General features: G+C 43.0%; 1 protein-coding gene and 1 long non-coding RNA gene across 4 annotated transcripts in view; one reads left to right on the top strand and one right to left on the bottom strand.

Moving 5' to 3' along the window:
* The window catches only part of DARS1 (aspartyl-tRNA synthetase 1), a 65115-nt gene extending 64345 nt beyond the window's left edge, over nt 1-770 (bottom strand). Inside the window, 1 exon segment of one of the 2 annotated variants that reach the window (NM_001035085.1) lies at nt 666-770. In NM_001035085.1, the coding sequence (NP_001030257.1) occupies nt 666-731 (66 nt within the window). In that variant the 5' untranslated portion in view covers nt 732-770. 2 annotated transcript variants of the gene reach the window in all.
* On the top strand, nt 758-19903 carry LOC132343063 (uncharacterized). Of its 2 annotated transcripts, XR_009491741.1 has the most exons (3): nt 758-5618; nt 13372-13436; nt 16059-19903. It is a non-coding gene; the product is annotated as an uncharacterized lncRNA (long non-coding RNA). The 2 variants fall into 2 exon arrangements; XR_009491743.1 differs by lacking the exons at nt 758-5618; nt 13372-13436 and adding an exon at nt 5636-8611.
* The last annotated feature ends 442 nt before the right edge of the window (nt 19904-20345 follow it).

Genomic DNA, 20345 nt, shown 5'->3' with positions numbered 1-20345 from the left:
GCACTGATGGACTACAGGGTATTATGAATTACATAGATGATTTGCGGTCACTTCATCTCAAACGCATTCCCTACAAACTTCCCCACCTACCTCACTTGGATTACTTAAAAGAAAGGAAATAAAAATGACAGCTTTCTCTAAAGCTGTCACATGGAAAACGGTCATTATAGTGGCAGATCGCTTTACGAAGTACTGTCATTACTTGAAAAACATTAGGTACACGAGTGCTGAGCAAAAATCGATTATCAGTGGACATTAAAGATTTCCGGGGAAAGAGATGGAGTACGTGAAATACGTGCCTAACCCAGCGAGGTTTAAGGTTGACCCGGCCGCTCCTACTTCCGGGGCAGTGGGTACTTCACGCCCTCCGCGCCCCCCTCCCCCGCCTTCCAGCTCAGAGACGCGCTTCTTGTAAGCCATGCCTCCAGGCGCCCCAGGAAGAAATGCGATCCGGGGTGGGTCGGGCTAAGGTGCTCGGGCAAGGGCCCTGGAGGCCCGGTTGAAGGCTCCGGGCGCCCGGACCCCAGGCCCGTGGCCTACAGGCAAAGTGCCGCCAGGGATCCAGAGGCCAGGGCCCCCGCTCACCCTACCCCCCGCTCTCCCCCTCCCCCCCAGCGCGATCCGGCCCAAGGGTCTGTTCAGGCCCGGAGAAGGAGGAAACCCACTTCCGCCGCGTCCATGATCTCCCGCGGCTTCTCCTGACTCCTGCGGCTGGCGTTGGCGCTGGGCATCTGGACAACTAGACTGGGCAGCGATCACCACCCTCCCTCGCAGGCTTCCGTAGGGCAGGCCAAAGGGGCTTCTCCCTCCCGCACAGTCTCCGCCCTCCCTGCACTCCGGTCACAGCACACGAGCTCGGACTCCGCGTGGAGTGTAGGCTCCGGAAAGATCGCGATAACCTCAGTTCTCTCGAGATCCCGGAGGCTGAAGGCCGCGCGCCGGCGTCTCCTTTTCTTGCCCCGCCCTTACGGGACTTTGCCTGGAGTTAGAGGGAATCCCCGGGAATTAGTTACAGTTTCGCGAGATCGACTCGGAGGGGACGGGTCCCGGGCGTGCCAGTTGGCACGATCTCCCACGCATTCGTTTTTCAACTATATCCCACCTGCGAAGTCTACTGTGTTCTCTTTTCAGCCGTATTTACTCCTCCTCGCTTTGAGAGCAAACTGTTTGCTAAAACATCCACACACGCTCAGGACTTTTCCTCCCTTGAACTTCTCCGTCAGTACTCCCCAGAGGCAGTGTAGCTGCCTGGACTTACGGCAGACTTCCCACTTCCTAGTGGGACACAGGAGTGCTGGGTTATAGGTAGATGGCTTGTTGAGGTAGGAATGAATACTGGTGTCCAAGTCATATGTGAGGTGTAAGTGAAGTGAAGTCGCTCAGTCGTGTCCAACTCTTTGCGACCCTGTGGACTGTAGCCTACCATGCTCCACCGTCCATGGGATTTTCCAGGCAAGAGTACTGGAGTGGGTTGCCATTTCCTTCTCCAGAGGATCTTCCTGACCCAGGGATCGAACCTTGGTCTCCCCCACTGTAGGCAGACGCTTTACCCTCCGAGCCAGCAGGGAAAGGTAAGACCTGTGAGGTGTAAACCCAATGGCAAAACCTTCCACACAATTGCACTGATGGCCACACAATTGGTCTGGTTGCATTGTTAAAGGCAATGTATGTGTTGGTTGTCTAATGAATGAATCTTCCCAATTTCAGCTTTTTTTTTTTTTTTTCTCATCCACGAACCTCTTATTGCAATTGAAACTAATACAGAAGCTTGGTAAAATACTATTTCCTCTGCTAGACTTCTTTGCACCCTGCCATGTTTTAATTATTCTAGTAATCTTAACCTGGAGCAAAGTGGCACAGTTTATACTTTTCAAGAGTGCCGTTAGGCCCTAGCACGACTGAACGGGTTGTGGAGGTTACTGCATTCATGTCCTGGGATAGGATAGTGAGTAGACACATGGTCCCAACCCTCGTGTAACTTACCATCTCATTGCAGGTGTGAAATAGAGGTACCAAGTGCTAAAATTTTCTTTGAAGGCATTCACCTCAGGCTTCTCTGAGAAACTCATACTTCAGCTGAAGTCTAAGGAAGGAGTAGGAGTTAGCCAGGTGAAGAGACAAAAGAATATTCAAGGTAGGGGGTTAGGGAGAGAAAGATCTTGGATCAGTTTTGGACGAAGTGCATATAAAATGCCTTTGAGACATTTAAGGGGAGAATGTCCAGGAAACCTCTAGCTTTGTGGGGTCTAGATAAAGATGGGCAGATAAAGATGAAGAAGACACTGCCGGGTAGGTGGTAATTGATGCCCCTGGACTAGTGAAGAGGATGTTCCAAGAAGACAGTGTTAACATTGTCAATTGCTGCCTGTGCTTCAAGTAAGATGATAACTGAAAAATAGTTGTTGGATTTAGCAACATAGAAATCATTGGTGTTCTTAGTAAACACGTGAAGTGATGGGGTAAGGATGGGCTGAGAAGTGAGTGAAAGTAAAGAAATAAAAATAAAAGTGATTACAGCCAACCTTTATATAGTGCTTACTCTGTGCTAAGCACTAGTGTCAGTGTTATAATCTTTTTGTCTATGGGGAAATTCAGGCAGAGAGAAGTGAAGTAATCTGCCCATGGTCTCAGGGTCATTAAATGATGTATTTCAAAGCAGGTAGTGTGGTGCCAGGATCCATGTTCTTAACCACTGTACCTCACTGCCTTTCCTGTCTTTTGGAGACAATGAGAAGATAAGATGGGAGCGGAAGGAAAAAATACAGGTGGTAGTTAATAAGGAATAAGTGAAGCTTTTTTTAAAGAGAATATCTCAGTGCATTTAAAAACTAATGGGAAAGATTCACGAAAAACTAGATTGATATACAAGACAGAAAAGGATTGAGTGATGGTATAAGGTTTTTTTTTTGTTTTTTTTTTTTAAATAAGGGAGAGATAGGAGGTGGGACAAGGGGAAGAGGAACAATTCCTCTCTCTCAGCTGGAGGTGAGGATGCTAGGATAGTGGTAGATGTTTGATTTTAGGGCAATGAGAGATCTCCCATGTGATGACTTCTGTTTTCTCTAGAAGAGGAGGCTAAGTTATGAATGATGAGTTTGGAGGTTCCAGGGGAGGTAGAAAAGGGAGATTGGTGATTTGAGGAGAATAGAAAAGGTTAAAATATTTATAATTCTTCAGGTTATTTGGTATTTGGTATTATTTCTGGGCATTGTTAGGACCCATTTAATAAGGACCCATGATTTGGTCCTGGAACTGAGACTTCTCCAGTAGCACATGGCTGATGTGGTACCGTCATAAAGAGGCAGTTACTTCAGTCACTGTGGAGATTTTGGTGCCGATGCTGTACAGTGGAAGGGAGCCCAGTATTCATGCAAATGCCATACACATCCCAGGGAAATAAGAAAGAAAATTTTACCTGTAATTTTTTTGAAAGACCAACATTGGGCATATCATTTATTCTTAGATCAGGATGGAGGGAAGGAAAGGACAGAGACGCAAATAGCTGAATGTGGCTCTATAGATGGATAGATGGCCCTGAAATTTGAGAAGTGAAATTTGAAGAAAAGGAATAAATTTTATTCCCCTTTTAATTGATCAATGATTATTTATAGGCACTAATTTGTGCCAACAATTGCCAGGTTCTGGCAATAAAGAGATAAATTACGATCCTGGTTTTCAATAATACATAATCCACTTAGTAAGATAGCATATAACTAATGGTAAAGAAATGTGAAACTTGTCGTAGTAGTGGTAAGTACGTGCATTTCCAGCGAGAACCCTAAGATTCACTTTGACTGGGCCAGTTAAGGACACAAGTCCACTACTGACCAATCCATACAGTCAGGCAAATAGAATATTCTGATTGGTTTAGCCTAGGTTGCATTTCCCCTGGAGTTGGGAACAGAGTTAGCTTACTGGAACCATGTGGAAACCACTGTCAGAAACTAAGGGACAGGGAAATGGACCCTGGAAAGGCAACTCCAAATAACCATTGTAGAGGTCAAGAAGATTTGGGCTTTGCACAGATAAGCAGACTCCAGGGGAGTGCCTCCTCCTATCTGGTCTGGACTATTTGGATATGCTGTGTTAGTTAGTAACAAACTAATGCCCAAATCTCAGCAACTTCAACCACCACCACCACCACCACCACCACCTATTTCTTATTCATATTAGGTCTGTATTCTTGCCTGGAGAATCCCAGGGACAGAGGAGCCTAGTGGGCTGCCGTCTATGGGGTCGCACAGAGTCGGACACGACTGAAGTGACTTAGCAGCAGCAGCAGCAGGTTAGCAAAGGGGCTGTGCTCATGTAGTTACTCAGGCATCTAGGATGATAGATGTTCCATCTTGACACATGCTTCTGATCTCGGAGAGACGGCAGTGAGCAGTCCTGAAGAAAGATCATTTCCAGCCTAGGAATTGCATCTGGGTAGCTTGGATGAAGGGCTTCCCAGGTGGTGCCAGTGATAACCCGCCTGCCAATGCAGCAAAGAGTAAGAGACGTGGGTTTGATTTCTACTTCAGGAAGATCCCCTGGAGGAGGGCATGGCAACCCCCTCCAGTATTCTCACCTGGAGGATCGCATGGACAGAGGAGTCTGGCGGGCTGTAGTCCATAGGGTCACAAAGAGTCGGACACGACTGAAACACGACTTAGCACACATGCATGCACAACCTGAATGAAAACCAGGAATCCTAGCTGCTAGACCACCAGGGGCTAGAAGCCAAAAGCAAAGTTTCCCTGGCTCTTACCCTCATTGAAAACAAGAATGTTTCAGGGAGGCAAAACTTGTAAAAACAGGTACAAAGTTTATTATTAGAGACACAACACATTAAATGGGACAGCACACAGAGAAACCATTTTATTTAAGACTGAAACAAGGCAGAAATACACACTCAGAGACAAAGGGTATGGGCATCCCCCATAACGAGGAGGAGTATAGTAAAGAGGTGATTTAAATCATACAGGATAGTCCTTCTGGGACTTGGTTTACATTTGGCCAATTACCTTGTTTATTCTTTACACCTGATCTGTTCTAGGACACTTCCCAACCTGTGTGCACATCTTTTTGCTAAGATGGATTCCATAGCAGAGGTCTTGCAAGTGGGTGCATGGCCATACTTATTATGGGGTGGTACCCCCTGACTTGTTGACCCCCAAGGAGCCTCCCTATGCAGGTGCAGACAGGGAAGTTTTCCTTGACTTCAGGAGTGGTCACCTTATCTCTTTACTTCAGGAGAGCTCAGTTTCTGCCACTAGTTTTAACTTTGGAGTGTCTGGGTAAGAGCAAATCTTCGATTTTATTCCACTTGACAAACCCCAGCTGTGCAGCCCAGGGACTATCTCCTACGAGAGCCTGGCCATGGGCAGCCCTTAGCGTGGCTCTTGGGGCACCCGCCCGTTAACCCGAACCCTGCTTACTAGGCAGCGGTTGCCACAGGACCGTTGGCGACCAACTGTCAATGAGTGACCGTTAGTGGTCCTGCTTAGCCATTGGCCAATCTGTAGCGTGCCCCTCCCTCAAGCAACTGTCAACGAGCAACTAACTGTCAACGAGCAACTGTTACTGGGACCATTCAGTCCATGGTCCTCAGAGTGGTGGTCCTCAGGCAGAGTGAGGTAAGAGGTGAATCCTGGCCTTCTCTGTGGGCCCTCCAGCTTACCTGGCCTCAGGCTGATGGGTGAGCTGGGGTAGTGGTGGGGGGTAGCAAGGCACAGGGAACAGGCTGGGGGTTGTGTCCTTCATGGCTCCAGATTACTCGCCAAGGCCCCACAGCCCTTGAGTTGATGAATCTGTCTCCCATTGCCACCTCTGCGATTTAATGGCAGCGGCAGTCTGCCTGGGTCGCAGTCTTCTGGAACTGGCCCCTGCCATTTTGGTGGCTTAGAAGCCCTGAGGGTTAGTTGGGTCCCGGGCACCCGGCTCCCTCAGCCACAACAGCTGGGCAAAGTCTGGGAACATGGCCTTAGGGAGCTGTCAGCTGAAATCTGCCTCCTCTCAGCCGGGACTTATATCTTGGAGGGTGAAAGTTATGCCTTGGGACCTTGCCTGTTCTTGTCAGAAGAGGGAATAATATTTACTTGGTGGAGGTTTACAGGAACATCATTACCTGACCATGACCTCACCTCAAGAACAGAGGTTCTGACACCAAGACGTTTGCAACAACTACCCACGCCCCTCCCTCACCTTTCCTAGAAAAGGGCTTTACTGAAAGCTTTTGGGGAATTTGGGGTTTTTACGGCATGAACCACCCATCTCATTGCATGGCATTGCAATAAACGTTTCTCTGCTCCTTCTCCAATATTTTGGTATTGTTTGGCCTCACTGTATGTCAGACATACAGACTTGTGTGTCAGTAACATTACCTCACTTCCGTGATCACAGAGGCAGGGAAAAGAGAACCTAGCTCTTAAAATGGCTGCCTGGAGGTGACACATTTCATGTTGTACTCTTATTTCATTGGCCACACAAGTCACATGGCTATTCATGAGTTCAACAGGGCAGGATAATTTACTCTTTTGTGAGGGAACATCACTGGATTTTTGTGATCAATGAAACATTCTATCATACTCATGAGATTTCAGCATAGAAGTGAGTCTATGAAACTGTTCCATTTTGGGATTTTTTTTTTTAAAGCTTTTATTCCCTCAATTAGGTATAGTCCTAATATATGAACTTCTCTTCAGAAATCTGAACAAAAATCCCATATATTGTCCCTTAACTAGGGTATGGATCTTAACTTTCCATTGCCTGTGAGGCCTCTACATGCACTTCTTCCTTACTTTGATGCCTTAACTTGATAGATTATTCTTATTTAGGACATAGCCCTAGGGGAATACTTTTGCTTCTGGCTCTCTGTCCTGATGGTGATGGAAGAGAAGAATTTGCCAGATCAGTGGCCACTGATACCATGTGCCTGAGGTTTTGTTAATCTGCTTTAATGAAGATACAGCTGCAACTAAAGCTTCGACTTGGTTGAATTTGCAGTAGTCAACTGCCAACCTCCCAAATTGTTCTGGTTTTTGCAGGAGCCAAAACAGGAATATGATGGGGACTGTCAGCTCTCAGGTCTTCAAGAGATGCACTCATCTCTGCCATTCTCCCCTGAGCATGTGATACTGTTTATGATTCATCATCCTAGTTGGAGGCTGGGGAAGCAAATTTAAAAGTTTTCCTTTTAGCTTTCTGCAATATGATGGCTTTAACCCACAGGCCGAAGAACTGTAAGGGAACAGTTCTGCCTTGTCTCTTGACCTCCTTGTAGGCATCCATATAAGCCATGTTGGCAACGGCTGGCTTGAAGTGCAGCTAATCTGAGTCTTGGAGATACACCTTGTGATCCTCCTGTAACAGAGGGGGTGAAAACCGTCTTGCACTGGCTTCCCTGTCTCCTCTGGGAGGCTGTCTGATGAAGGCTTTCTGCCATCCTCCCTACCCCTACTCCCCACTAGTGAAGCTAAACAGTGTAAAATTACATAGCCAGTGTCTAGCCTCCTCAGCAACAGGGTGTCCCATAAGTCACACTTCAGTCATCTGGTCCCTTTTGTTTGTGTTGTCCTTTTTTCGTATGAAGGGCAAGGATCAAGGTGGGCTGACACCTTTGGCTATTCTTTTTACTGTGTAAGTGAGTAGCAAACTGTTTAAATCTAAAAGTGGTTGTTATATCTTGACTGATCAAATCTGTCAGGGTTTGACCTTGGCCTTGCTTTGTGTGTTCCTGTCTTGCCAGGAACCAATGTGGGGTTTGCCAACTACCAAATGTGTTCATTCCAAACTATGCATTTAGAGACCGGGAAAATGACTATGAGGCCCGTGGATCCAGTATAGGTATTGCTGTTAAGAGGTTTGAAGCATCATTGTGATTCCTAATCCTTTGTATGTGATTTTTTTTTTCCCACGTAAAAAAGGTTTGCAGGATATCTGCTAAGTAAGTTACCACTAGTCCTTTTCTTTGTTCCTAACCCTCTGAAATTTCACAATGTGTACCAACCTATGGGTCTAAATTCAACATTGTGCTGGACACTCAGCAGGCATTTCAGCCTGGAAACTCACTTAATTCTGGGGCATTTTCTTAAAAATTTTTTCAATGATTCTCTCCCTTTAATTCCTCTCTGCTTTCTTGCTTCAATGTTTATTATTCAAATACTGGCCTTTCCAACCTGGTCATCTTATTTCCTTATCATTTCTCTCCATTCTCTATCTCCTTGCCTCTTTAAACTGCCTTTGGGGAGATTTCTTCAGCTTTATCTTCTAATCTTTCAAGTGAGATTTTCTCATTTCTGCTGTCCTATGTTATCATTTCCCATACACCATTTTGTTCTCTGAATTGTGTTTAAAAGAATAGAATACTGATCTTTTTTCATGAATGCAATATCTTTCTGAGCATATTAATAAGGTGATTTTGGGGGCGAGTTTTAAAGTAGTCTCTCTAATAGCCCATGTCTTACAAGTTGCTTTTTGTTAGCTTTTGGTCTCTTTCATGTTAGAGACCCACGTCAGTTGTCTGGTGAATCCTTATTTATTTATGCTGTGCAGATGATGCTGTGAAAGTGCTACACTCAATATGCCAGCAAATTTGGAAAACTCAACAGTGGCCACAGGACTGCAAAAGGTCAGTTTTCATTCCAATCCCAAAGAAAGGCAATGCCAAAGAATGCTCAATCTACCGCACAATTGCACTCATCTCACATGCTAGTAAAGTAATGCTCAAAATTCTCCAAGCCAGGCTTCAGCAATATGTGAACCGTGAACTTCCTGATGTTCAAGCTGGTTTTAGAAGAGGCAGAGGAACCAGAGATCAAATTGCCAACATCCGCTGGATCATCGAAAAAGCAAGAGAGTTCCAGAAAAACATCTATTTCTGCTTTATTGACTATGCCAAAGCCCTTGACTGTGTGGATCACAATAAACTGTGGAAAATTCTGAAAGAGATGGGAATACCAGACCACCTGATCTGCCTCTTGAGAAATTTGTATGCAGGTCAGGAAGCAACAGTTAGAACTGGACATGGAACAACAGACTGGTTCCAAATAGGAAAAGGAGTACGTCAAGGCTGTATATTGTCACCCTGTTTATTTAACTTATATGCTGAGTACATCATGAGAAACACTGGACTGGAAGAAACACAAGCTGGAATCAAGATTGCTGGGAGAAATATCAATAACCTCAGATATGCAGATGACACCACCCTTATGGCAGAAAGTGAAGAGGAACTCAAAAGCCTCTTGGTGAAAGTGAAAGTGGAGAGTGAAAAAGTTGGCTTAAAGCTCAACATTGAGAAAATGAAGATCATGGCATCTGGTCCCATCACTTCATGGGAAACAGATGGGGAAACAGTGGAAACAGTGTCAGACTTTATTTTTTTGGGCTCCAAAATCACTGCAGATGGTGACTGTAGCCATGAAATTAAAAGATGCTTACTCCTTGGAAGGAAGGTTATGACCAACCTAGATAGCATATTGAAAAGCAGAGACTGAACTGAACTGAACTGAAGTTGGCATAAATAAATTTATATTTATAATTCCTGTATATTGTGATGTTTCAACATTCATTCATTCACTTATTTGTTTATGGGTGATTCTTTGATTGTCAGCTCATGTTAAAAGTGGGCACTAAAAGCTAATTAGAAGCTCTGAGCATTTGACTGCTGCTGCAGCTGCTGCTGCTGCTGCATCGCGTTAGTTGTGTCCGACTCGGTGCAACCCCATAGACGGCAGCCCACCAAGCTCCACCGTCCCTGGGATTCTCCAGGCAAGAACACTGGAGTGGGTTGCCATTTCCTTCTCCAATGCATGAAAGTGAAAGTGAAGTCGCTCAGTCGTGTCCGACTCTAGCGACCCCATGGACTGCAGCCTACCAGGCCCTTCCGTCCATGGGATTTTCTAGGCAAAATTATTGGAGTGGGACTGGAGTTTGCCAGTTTCAGGTTTTACCCAGTGATAAAACGGGTTGGGCCATTTGGTGGGCAACCGTAGGTGTCTTTATCTTTAGTACTTTCCCTTTGGCTAGTCAGACTGTTCAGTGTAAAGTGCTTCTAATTTCCTACCTGAAGATAAAAGGTCTTCTAGTGTTCTAGGAATGTTCAGCATTCTACATGCATGTGGTCACTGAATTCTAGTCTTGGTATAGTACCTAGGTTCTAAAGTTCAAGGACCCACTTTTTTACCCTCTCCAGAGAATACATCATGTCAGGGTAGAAGAGGACTCTTGACAAAACAGTGAAGTAGGGAGGGATGTAAGGATCAGACTTTTCATGTAGTTTCCCACAGTTTTCCCTGTAAGTTCTCCTCCCCACTTCTATTTGCAGAGGTAGTTGGTGCTGCTTATCCTGAGTATTCTGAGGTTTCTATGGTATAAATTAGGTTGATTCTCAGCTTTCCTGACTACTGCCTTAGGATTCAGCTTTTCATATCTGCAAAATTGGTTAGCACTGGTCTGTCTGCTTTCCAGCTCCTTGAATTTTGGGGATATTCTCCCCCTTTCTGTTCTCCCATCTGTGTGATTTTAGTTTCTGTAGGACTAGGGCCAGAAGCAAGACTGGATCTGCCATCCTAACACAAAAGTCATTTTTCATATTTTATTTTATAATGTTAGTGCAGGTAAGGGGCTTCCCAAATGGTGCTAGTGGTAAAGAACCTGCCTGCCAACGCAGGAGATGTAAGAGATTCAGGTTGGATCCCTGGTTTGGGAAGATCCTCTGGAGATAGATATGGCAATCTGCTACAGTGTTCTTGCCTGAAAAATCCCATGGACAGAGGAGCCTGGCAGTCTATGGTCTATAGGGTCAAAAAGAGTTGGACACGACTGAAACAATTTAGCACACACACACATGTAGTGCATATAAGACACTTAGCTCATGGCTAATGCTCATCCATTTGTTCAACAAATAAGTACCAACTATGTGAAAGGCATTAGTCTGGGCATTTGAGATACATCAGGGAACAAAGCAAGATAAAAATACCAGCTCTTGTAGATCTTACCTTTTAGAGGTGTGGAGGTAGACAAAAAAAATTATAATGAGTAAATTCTACAACATGTTAGACAGTGATAATAAGAAAGAAAAAAAAGTAGAGCAAGATAAGGGAAATGGGGAGTGCTGAGTGGCAGGAGCATGGGGTGAGTTGCAATATTAAATATGATCAGGGTACGCTTCATTGAGAAGGTGACATTTCACAATTTAAAGATAGTGAGAGACAAGGCCAGGAACATATCTGGGGAAGAAGCATTCCAGGCAAGGGAACAGCTAATGGGATTTAAGGTGAGAGGAACAATGCAAATATTCTATACAACAAAGTAATGTCTTCAGGGCCTCTGAAGTGTGGGCCTAAATGACTCCGATTTGCTATGCAATTTTTTTCACAAATTTTTTTTCAAATTGTGATTAAGAAATCACATAATATAAAATTTACGCTCTTAACTTTTTCAAAGGTACTGTTTAGCTGTGCTAACTGTATTCACATTGTTATATAATAGATCTGTAGAACTTTTTCATCTTGTAAAACTGAAACTGTGTACTCATCAAAGAACAACTCACCATTTCCCCCCTCCCCAGTTCCCTGGAAACTATCATGTTAGTTTCTGTTTTCATGGTTTAACTGCTTTAGGTATTTCATATAAATGGAATAATAAAATATTTGTCCTTTTGTGAATTGCCAAGATTTTTGAGTTCTTCAGTTCAGTTCAGTTGCTTAGTGGTGTCTGACTCTTTGCGACCCTGTGGACTGCAGCATGCCAGGCTTTCCTGTCCATCATCAACTCCCGGAGCTTGCTCAAACTCATGTCCATTGAGTCAGTGATGCCATTCAACCATCTCATCCTCTGTTGTCCCCTTCTGCCTTCAATCTTTCCCAGCATCAGCTTCTTTTCCAATGAGTCAGTTCTTTGCATCAGGTGGCCAGAGTATTGGAGCTTCAGCATCAGTCCTTTCAATGAATATTCAGGACCAATTTCCTTTAAGATTGACTGATTTGATCTCTTTGAAGGGTAAGGGACTCTCAAGAGTCTTCTCCCACACCACAGTTCAAAAGCATCGATTCTTTGGTGCTCAGTTTTCTTTATGGTCCAGCTCTCGCAACCATACATGACTATTGGAAAAAATCATAGCTTTGACTATATGGACCTTTGTCGACAAAGTAATGTCTCTGTTTTTTAATATGCTGTCTAGGTTGGTCATAGCTTTTCTTCCAAGGGGCAAGCATCTTTTAATTTCATGGCTGCATTCACCATCTGTGTTTCTCTCTAAGTAAATCTGTTTCTTTCCTATCACTTTGTCTCGCACTGCATTCTTTCAGTGAGGAGGCATTAAGAACGTGAGCTTCATTAAGTCCTGAGACCAGCTGTGAGATCTCAATTTAAAAAACCATGGGTTCAAGTCCCAGTCTGGGTTTAGGCCCGGTTGGAGTCCCCTCACAAGGGTTCAAATTGCAAATCTGAGTTGCATGGTTTCAGCGCTTTGTTACGGCAGCCTTAGCTAACTAATATACTTGGAAACTTGTTAGAAATGTAAAGGCTCTGGCTTCATTTCAGAACTACTAATGTCAGAAATTCTGAGGGTGGAACTCAGCACTCTGTTTTTAAAAGCCTTTTGGATGATTCTGATGAGCACTCAAGTTTGGGTGGGGCCAGTCCAGTTATTTAGGATGTAGGAACCTGACTAATCTAGGTTCAGATCCCAAATCTACCACTTATTAGTTGTGTGATTTGGGGTACTTTAAAAAACTTCTCTGTGTTTCAATCACCTCATCTATAAAATGAAGATAATCCTAGTCCTTATCTCTAAGGTTGCAATAAGTGATAAACGAGTCCATCCAGATAGAATTTAGAACAATGCCTGGTGCATAGTTAGTGCTCAACAAGTGTGAACTATTATTATAGTGGAAACTATGTAGATGTTGAGTTTGAATCTTGTTTAAAATGGTTGAGTTTGAAAAAAGTAGTGAAGCTTATTGGAATTATTGCAGAGGGAGGGCCTAGGGACTTGAGTAAAGTTGAAAACTCCCACTCCTAGTCTGGCTGCTTGAAATGCTCCCCCCCCCTCCCCCCCCCCCCCCCACTTCCTGGTTTATGTTTGTGATGTAGATGGTGCCAAGTTCTTTGGAGTTTATGCAAATAACACATAGCACACATTGTTATGTTGCTGTTCATCCTCTATGAAGGCCCATTGTCATCAACTTTATATCCTGTTCCCATGAGAACTTTTACCTTTTTCTCTTCTTTGCATTCTGTCCTTGATGGATTGTCTTGTTTCTCACTTACACAACTTATCCTCTTTCCCTGACGGCCCATTTAAAACTACCTTCTATTAAAAAAAAAAAAAGTTTTCCATTGAGGCATCTAGATACTCATTTCCCTTGTTTTTCATTTGCTTTCTAGCTGAGACGATTCCAATTGTTTTACAGTGTGCAGCTGCCGCTAGATACTAATGATATTTTCTCTGGGTGAGTTGCATTTCCCAGGCTTGTTTCTGTATATTTGATTGTTTTCTGTATTTTATGTGAGTTGTAAACACACTGGGTAGAAACAACTCAATAAATGACAAACAGTAAAATGAATAATAAAAAGTTATAGTCTCATAAAAGGAGAATGAGTGGGGATCCTTTCCCAAATAGAAGTAAGCCGAGGATATCAGTATGTTATGAAAATGCTGGCAAGCTGCTACTTTGTCTTAAAATATTCTTTCAGTCTCAAACTTGTTTTTGTAATCTTCCCTTGCAATACACAATTCACTTTCCTTCCTACTTACCTTGTTAATCACTCTAGCAAACATAGCCATTCATATAACATCCAGGCCCCAAATCTTGGTATCATTTCTTATTGCCTTCTCTTCTCCCCAACATCGAAAAATCTACCCAAATCTATCTGCTGTTGACTTTTTCACATTATCCATCTATAACTTATCTCAAAGACCAGGCTTTGTACAATCATGGGGACCTAGAGAGTTCAGGGTAAGTAGTAATTCATTTGGTTGGATTATGTCCAATCTTATTTTGTGATTCCATGTTTGACTGTAGCCATATCCAGAAATACTGCAATAGGACTCAAACTCCCTCCCTGCAATAAATTGAAATATAAAATAAGAAGCAAATGCAAAGTATATCGCACTTTTAAAAGAACTGTACATGAGGTTGGAAGTGGGGAAACAATCAAATAGTAATAGCAGCTATGGGGATCTCATGTGCCTCTTGCTGTTTGACTGTTCTTATTCATTATTCAGGTGCCCTTTTGTTGTTTTCTGCTTTGTTCGCTTTAACATAATACAGTTTTTCACTATAAGTTCACTGTTGCCACCATTCAGGGAGCACGTGAAGTTTTATCATCTATCTCTTCTTTAAGGAAAAGTGTTTTACTTTTAGAAATGTTCTTCACTGATAATTATGTTCTCTAGTGTCCTTTTTTTTAAAAAAATATTTTTAATTGAAAGATAATTACTTTATAATGTTGTGTTGGTTTCTGCAGTTCAACAATGTGGATCAGGAAGATGGGCATGGCAACCCACTCCAGTATTCTTACCTGGAGAATCCCCTGGACAGAGGAGCCTGGTGGGCGGCAGTCCATGGGGTCACAAACAGTGGGACATGACTGAGCAGCTAACACTACATACATATATCCTCTCCCTCTTGAACCTTCCTCCCACCATCCCACCCCATCCAACTCCTCTAGGTCATCAGAGAGCACCAGGCTGAGCTCCCTGTACCATACAGTAACTTCCCCACTAGCTATCTATAATTACTTTACATATGGTAATGTACATGTTTCAGTGCTACTCTCTCAATCATCCCACCCTCTCCTTCCTCTGTGTCCACAAGTCCATTCTCTCCATCAGCCTAATGTCCTTTATCTATTCTTATTAATAATTCTAAATATGACTTTTAGATCCAAAGGAACTATTTTCTGTATTCTGAAGAATAACTTTAAGTCACTTATAAACAAGTCATGCTAAATTAAAACACTTAATTCCATCTATTTCTCTTTTCAATGATCCAAACTCAGACAGGTCTTCCTAATTGAGTCACTCAATCCAAAAGTTAAGAAAATCTAGTTCCTATTCTGTGAGCTAGGAATGTTTTTGAGGATGGCAAGAAAAAAGATCTCCCGTCCCATATGTTCTTTTGCAGTGTGACTGTGCTATTCCCTTATACATAAGAAGAGGTTATTTTCTTTACTTGTGAATCTAAGCTGGCCAATGATTTATTCTGATCAATAGGATACAGCAAAAAAATGATGCCTTGCAACTTTCAAGGCTGAGTCTTAAGAAATCTGCAGCTTCTACTTTCATGTCTTAGAGTGATCTTTCTTGGATCCACTTGCCATGCTGTGAGCTGTGAGGAAGCCCAAGAAGCCGTGTGAAGAGTCCTCATGGAGGAAAATGAAAGACATTGATCAGCAACCGTTGCTGAGCTCCCAGTTGGGATGTGAATGAGGTCATTTTGGACATTCCGGCCATCTCAGGACCCTAACCAACACTCTGAACTAGAACTGCCTGATCAACTCATAGAAAAATGATAAATAATAAGTTGCTGCTGTTAAAACCACTATGTTTTCAGATGGTTTGTAATGCAGTAAAGGGCTTCCCAGGTGGTGCTGGTGGTAAAGAACCCGCCTGCCAATGCAAGAAACATAAGAGACATGGGTTCCATCCCTGGGTCAGGAAGATCCCCTGGAGAAGGGCATGGCAACCCACTCTAGTATTCTTGCCTGGAGAATCCCATGGACAGAGGAACCTGGCGGGCTACAGTCCAATACCTAACTGGCCTGCTGGGGCTCTACTCACCTTGTTTTGAGGCCTTGCATCAAGTTCACCTACTTACCTCACCACCCCCAGACTTCTGGACAAGTGTAACATACTTTCTGAGACTTCACAATATTCTTTTGGCTCTATGGACTAAATAGTTCACCCTTCCTTGTTTATGAAAATGGCCAAATGATAAACCAAAGTAGTCATAACAATTTTTGAATACTTATCATGTGTCAGACACTGTTTTAAATGTAATATATTTATTAATATATTTAACCCCCAGAGCAACTTTGAACTAGATGCTATTATTATCTCCATTTTACAGATGGGAAAACCAAGGCACAGAGAAATGAAGTAACTTGTGTGAAGTCCAATAGCAAGTGAAGGAATCACCAGCCACGAACTGCTTCCCACAAAAAATGCCTCATGCTCATCAGGTTATCCCTAAAGTGACTTAGGCGAGTGAAATTTCTTTCACTTGTGTTACTTGATCCTCACACTTTAAGAAAGTTCTTTCAGGCTTTGACTGCGTCATTCATTTTTATTAATACTAGGCTCTGGACCGTGTCTCATGCTGCCACTCACATTTAGAAAAACATAATGTTAGAGGAGTCTAAATGCTTGACTATTTCTACATTCACAGTGGGTAGTATGGAGTGTTTGCTCAGTTTTCACAGGTTTCTCATCCCCATGTGGCCACCAGAGAGGGCAGCAGAGTGACAGGCAGGCAGCCACCTGGAGAAGCGGGTAGAGAAACAGAGCTGGCGGGAGGACCAAGGCAGCGCCGCTGTGGGCTAGATAGGGAGACCCAGGCGAGAGTGCAGCACAGATTCCCTCATCATTCATCAGAGTGGAGGGGACAGCTGCTGCTTCTCATAACAGAAGCCAGGGGCAGCCAAAGTGATGCCAGCCATACTTAAAGTGGGGAGTAGCCTCTGTGTTTCTTACTCAATTGCAGCCTTAACATGAGCTCCCAGTGCCACTTTCCAAACTGGACGACTGCCTTCAGGTCCCTCTTAGGCAGACATTCTAGAGATATTACTGTGAAGACAGGGTGTGATTTTGCTTCAAGTAGCTTAAAAGTCCTTCTCCTCCCTATCTGCCTGATAACTGCCTCAAGAATTCTGGGGGATATAAAAAAAGCTAGTTATAAAATTGGATAGATCTGCATTCTCATGTGTATTTAGAGCAAGGTCTTTGGAGATAAACAGTTCTGGGGAGAGTCCTGTCTCTGCTGCTTATTATGTGGCTTTGGAAAAATTGCTTTCTTCTCTGAGCATCAATGTCATTAGGTGTAGAAAAGGTTAGTGGTATTTACCTTGTGTGGTTGTTGTGAGGACTAAATAAATCCTATAGGCAAACTTCTTGGTTTCATGTAAACTAAGCTACAGTCAGGGTACCTATTACTTCTGTCCACAGTATATATGGACATCTAGATAACCATGAATTACCATGCTGCCTTAGAGTGTAAGATGCAAAGGTTGGAGCTGGTGTTTCATGCTCAACTATACAATGTTTATTTAACAGTTTATTTAACTTATATGCAGAGTACATCATGAGAAACGCTGGACTGGAAGAAACACAAACTGGAATCAAGATTGCTGGGAGAAATATCAATAACCTCAGATATGCAGATGACACCACCCTTATGGCAGAAAGTGAAGAGGAACTCAAAAGCCTCTTGGTGAAAGTGAAAGTGGAGAGTGAAAAAGTTGGCTTAAAGTTCAACGTTCAGAAAACGAAGATCATGGCATCCGGTCCTACCACTTCATGGGAAATAGATGGGGAAACAGTGGAAACAGTGTCAGACTTTATTTTTCTGGGCTCGAAAATCACTACAGATGGTGACTGCAGCCATGAAATTAAAAGACGCTTACTCCTTGGAAAGAAAGTTATGACCAACCTAGATAGCATATTGAAAAGCAGAGACATTACTTTGCCAACAAAGGTCCATCTAGTCAAGGCTATGGTTTTTCCAGTGGTCATGTATGGATGTGAGAGTTGGACTGTGAAGAAAGCTGAGCGCTGAAGAATTGATGCTTTTGAACTGTGGTGTTGGAGAAGACTCTTGAGAGTCCCTTGGACTGCAAGGAGATCCAACCAGTGCATTCTGAAGGAGATCAGCCCTGGGATTTCTTTGGAAGGAATGATGCTAAAGCTGAAACTCCAGTACTTTGGCCACCTCATGTGAAGAGTTGACTCATTGGAAAACACTCTGATGCTGGGAGGGATTGGGGGCAGGAGGAGAAGGGGATGACAGAGGATGAGATGGCTGGATGGCATCACTGACTCGATGGACATGAGTCTGAGTGAACTCCGGGAGCTGGTGATGGACAGGGAGGCCTGGCGTGCTGCGATTCATGGGGTCGCAAAGAGTCGGACACGACTGAGTGACTGATCTGATCTGATACAATGTTTGCTCAGGAAAAAAGACAACTGTCACAACTACTTTAGAAAAGTACGATCTTTTTTGACGCTTTCATTTTAATTTCATCCCCTAAAGGTTTTGGAGATATGTGTTATGAAACTGACTTCTATAAGTTTAAAAAGTATCTCAGTCTCAGTCACATGTCCTTAATCTGAGGTTCCTGGTCTCCAAGCGTCCCTGACCTTTTTGAAATGGTATGCGACACTTCGTGTGTTTACATGTACGTGCACTTTTGGTGTGGGGAAATGGTTCATAATTAGCAACAGACACTCAGAAGGGTCCGTGCTTAGACAAAAGACTAAAAACTCTAATACAGAAACAGTCGCTTAAATCTGCTACTGAAAGTAACTTGGAGGCCTTCCCTGACTTAAGACAAAGCAAACACTGCTCTGGAAAGCAGTGGAAATGAATCCTGTCTTTCAGCCAGTCTTTTTCCCCCAGTGTGTCCCTAACAGAGTGGGAGGCTGGCTGTTCCTGCTGGCACAGGTAATGCTGTAAAGACAGGACCTTGTGGATGAAGAGGTGTTGCCTTCCCTAATTACCACTGACAAGACCAAAGCCTAACCTCAGCTGCACCTTCTGTCTCTGGGAAGTCATTGATGGAGCAGGTCGATAATGAGGATTTGCTACCTGAAACATAATTCTCAGGATGACAAATATCTAAATTACATCTCTAGACGCATACCTGAGCCAAAGCCCTAAAGGCTGATGGCCACAAGAAGTGTGTGTGGTGTTCTTCATTCAGTGGGGCTTATTAAATGAGGCTGATATCACTTAGAATCTTGGAAGGGGCAGGTGTCCAAGGGGCCCTTTTGGCTTCTGCAGTGGGGACTGACAGCCCGAGCACTAGAGTCTGTAATTTATGCCTCCGGCACAGAATATACACAAAGCAGGGATGGTCACATCAGCATTTAGGGATTTAAGGCTAGTTTCTCTTATCCACAGACCCCTGTCTCCAAAATTATAAGGATAATCCAGCTAATTAATAACTTTTTTTAAAATATGGAAAGTTTCAACATTTCACTACCAAGTTTAATGTTTTCTAGTTTCTTGTAATATATACTCATTTTCAAAAATTTTATTGGAGTATAATTGATTTACAATGTTAGTTTTGGGTGTACAGAAAGTGATTCAGTTATATATATATGTATATACATATGCATACATATTAAAACTAAATATATATATATTCAGATTCTTTCCATTATAGGTTATTATAAGATACTGAGTACAGTTCTCTGTTTGTACCTTATTTTTAAATAGCATGTTTCTTGGTGCATAAAGTAAATGAAAATACAGTCCTCAGGGGAGAGGATTTAAAGTGATTTATTAAGATTTCAATGGATGATGACTTATTTTGCAATTGTTGTTATTACATCCCTTTAATTAACAGATAATCCATGAATTATGGAATATGCAATAGACTATGTTAGGGAAACATTTTTTGATCTGTGTAAATAAACTGAGATGAATGGTGGGTGCACCTGTTCCTAGTGTGTCCAGGGAATATGTGAAACTCTGGCACAGGATGAATGTCTGTTGGTGTCAGTGTGACAATAATAAAACAAAGCTGGCACTGAGGTCAGGAAGTCTTTGGTGGGCGGGAAGCTACCGTCTGCAAACAGAGCCCAGCACGGCTGTGTGTTCTGATGCCCATCAACCAGGAAAGGGAATCTAAGGTTTCCAAACGATTTTCCCTCTTCACAAAGCTGTTATGAAATAAAATACAAATCCTTCCTGAATGTTTCTAGCTTTCCTTCCTTTAGGAAGTTTTTGGTCAATGGGAAACAAAGTCGTATTCAAAGGATTAAAGCCATAGTCATTCTATTGTTTACAGCTTCAATAATGTGGCTTTCCTTCCATGCACAAAATTTTCAATTCACAAATCATCTAAAAAACAGGAAATTTGGGGGAAACACGTGCTTATGATAACAAACAAGGGATCTATCGTGTGGTATAGCAGTTTACGCAAAGAGGCATCCGATTTTCAGATTTTATTTTTTTTTAACTCTGCTGTACTCTGGATGCATTCTAGGAAGATTATTCCTTAAAACAAAAAGCCATATGGTTTATAACATAAAACGACTCAGTTCCCATCCCTGCCTCTAGAGCCGGGAGTGGTGGGGAGGAGGGGAAGCAGATTTTGTCTGTTACTTCCAAGGCTACAAAGCAGGCAGCACCATA

The sequence above is a fragment of the Bos taurus genome, chromosome 2 (genome assembly GCF_002263795.3).
Source record: "Bos taurus isolate L1 Dominette 01449 registration number 42190680 breed Hereford chromosome 2, ARS-UCD2.0, whole genome shotgun sequence".
Lineage (NCBI taxonomy): Eukaryota > Metazoa > Chordata > Mammalia > Artiodactyla > Bovidae > Bos > Bos taurus.
The sequence above is the reverse complement of the archived record's forward strand: the minus strand, read 5'-3'. Positions and strand labels throughout refer to the sequence as shown.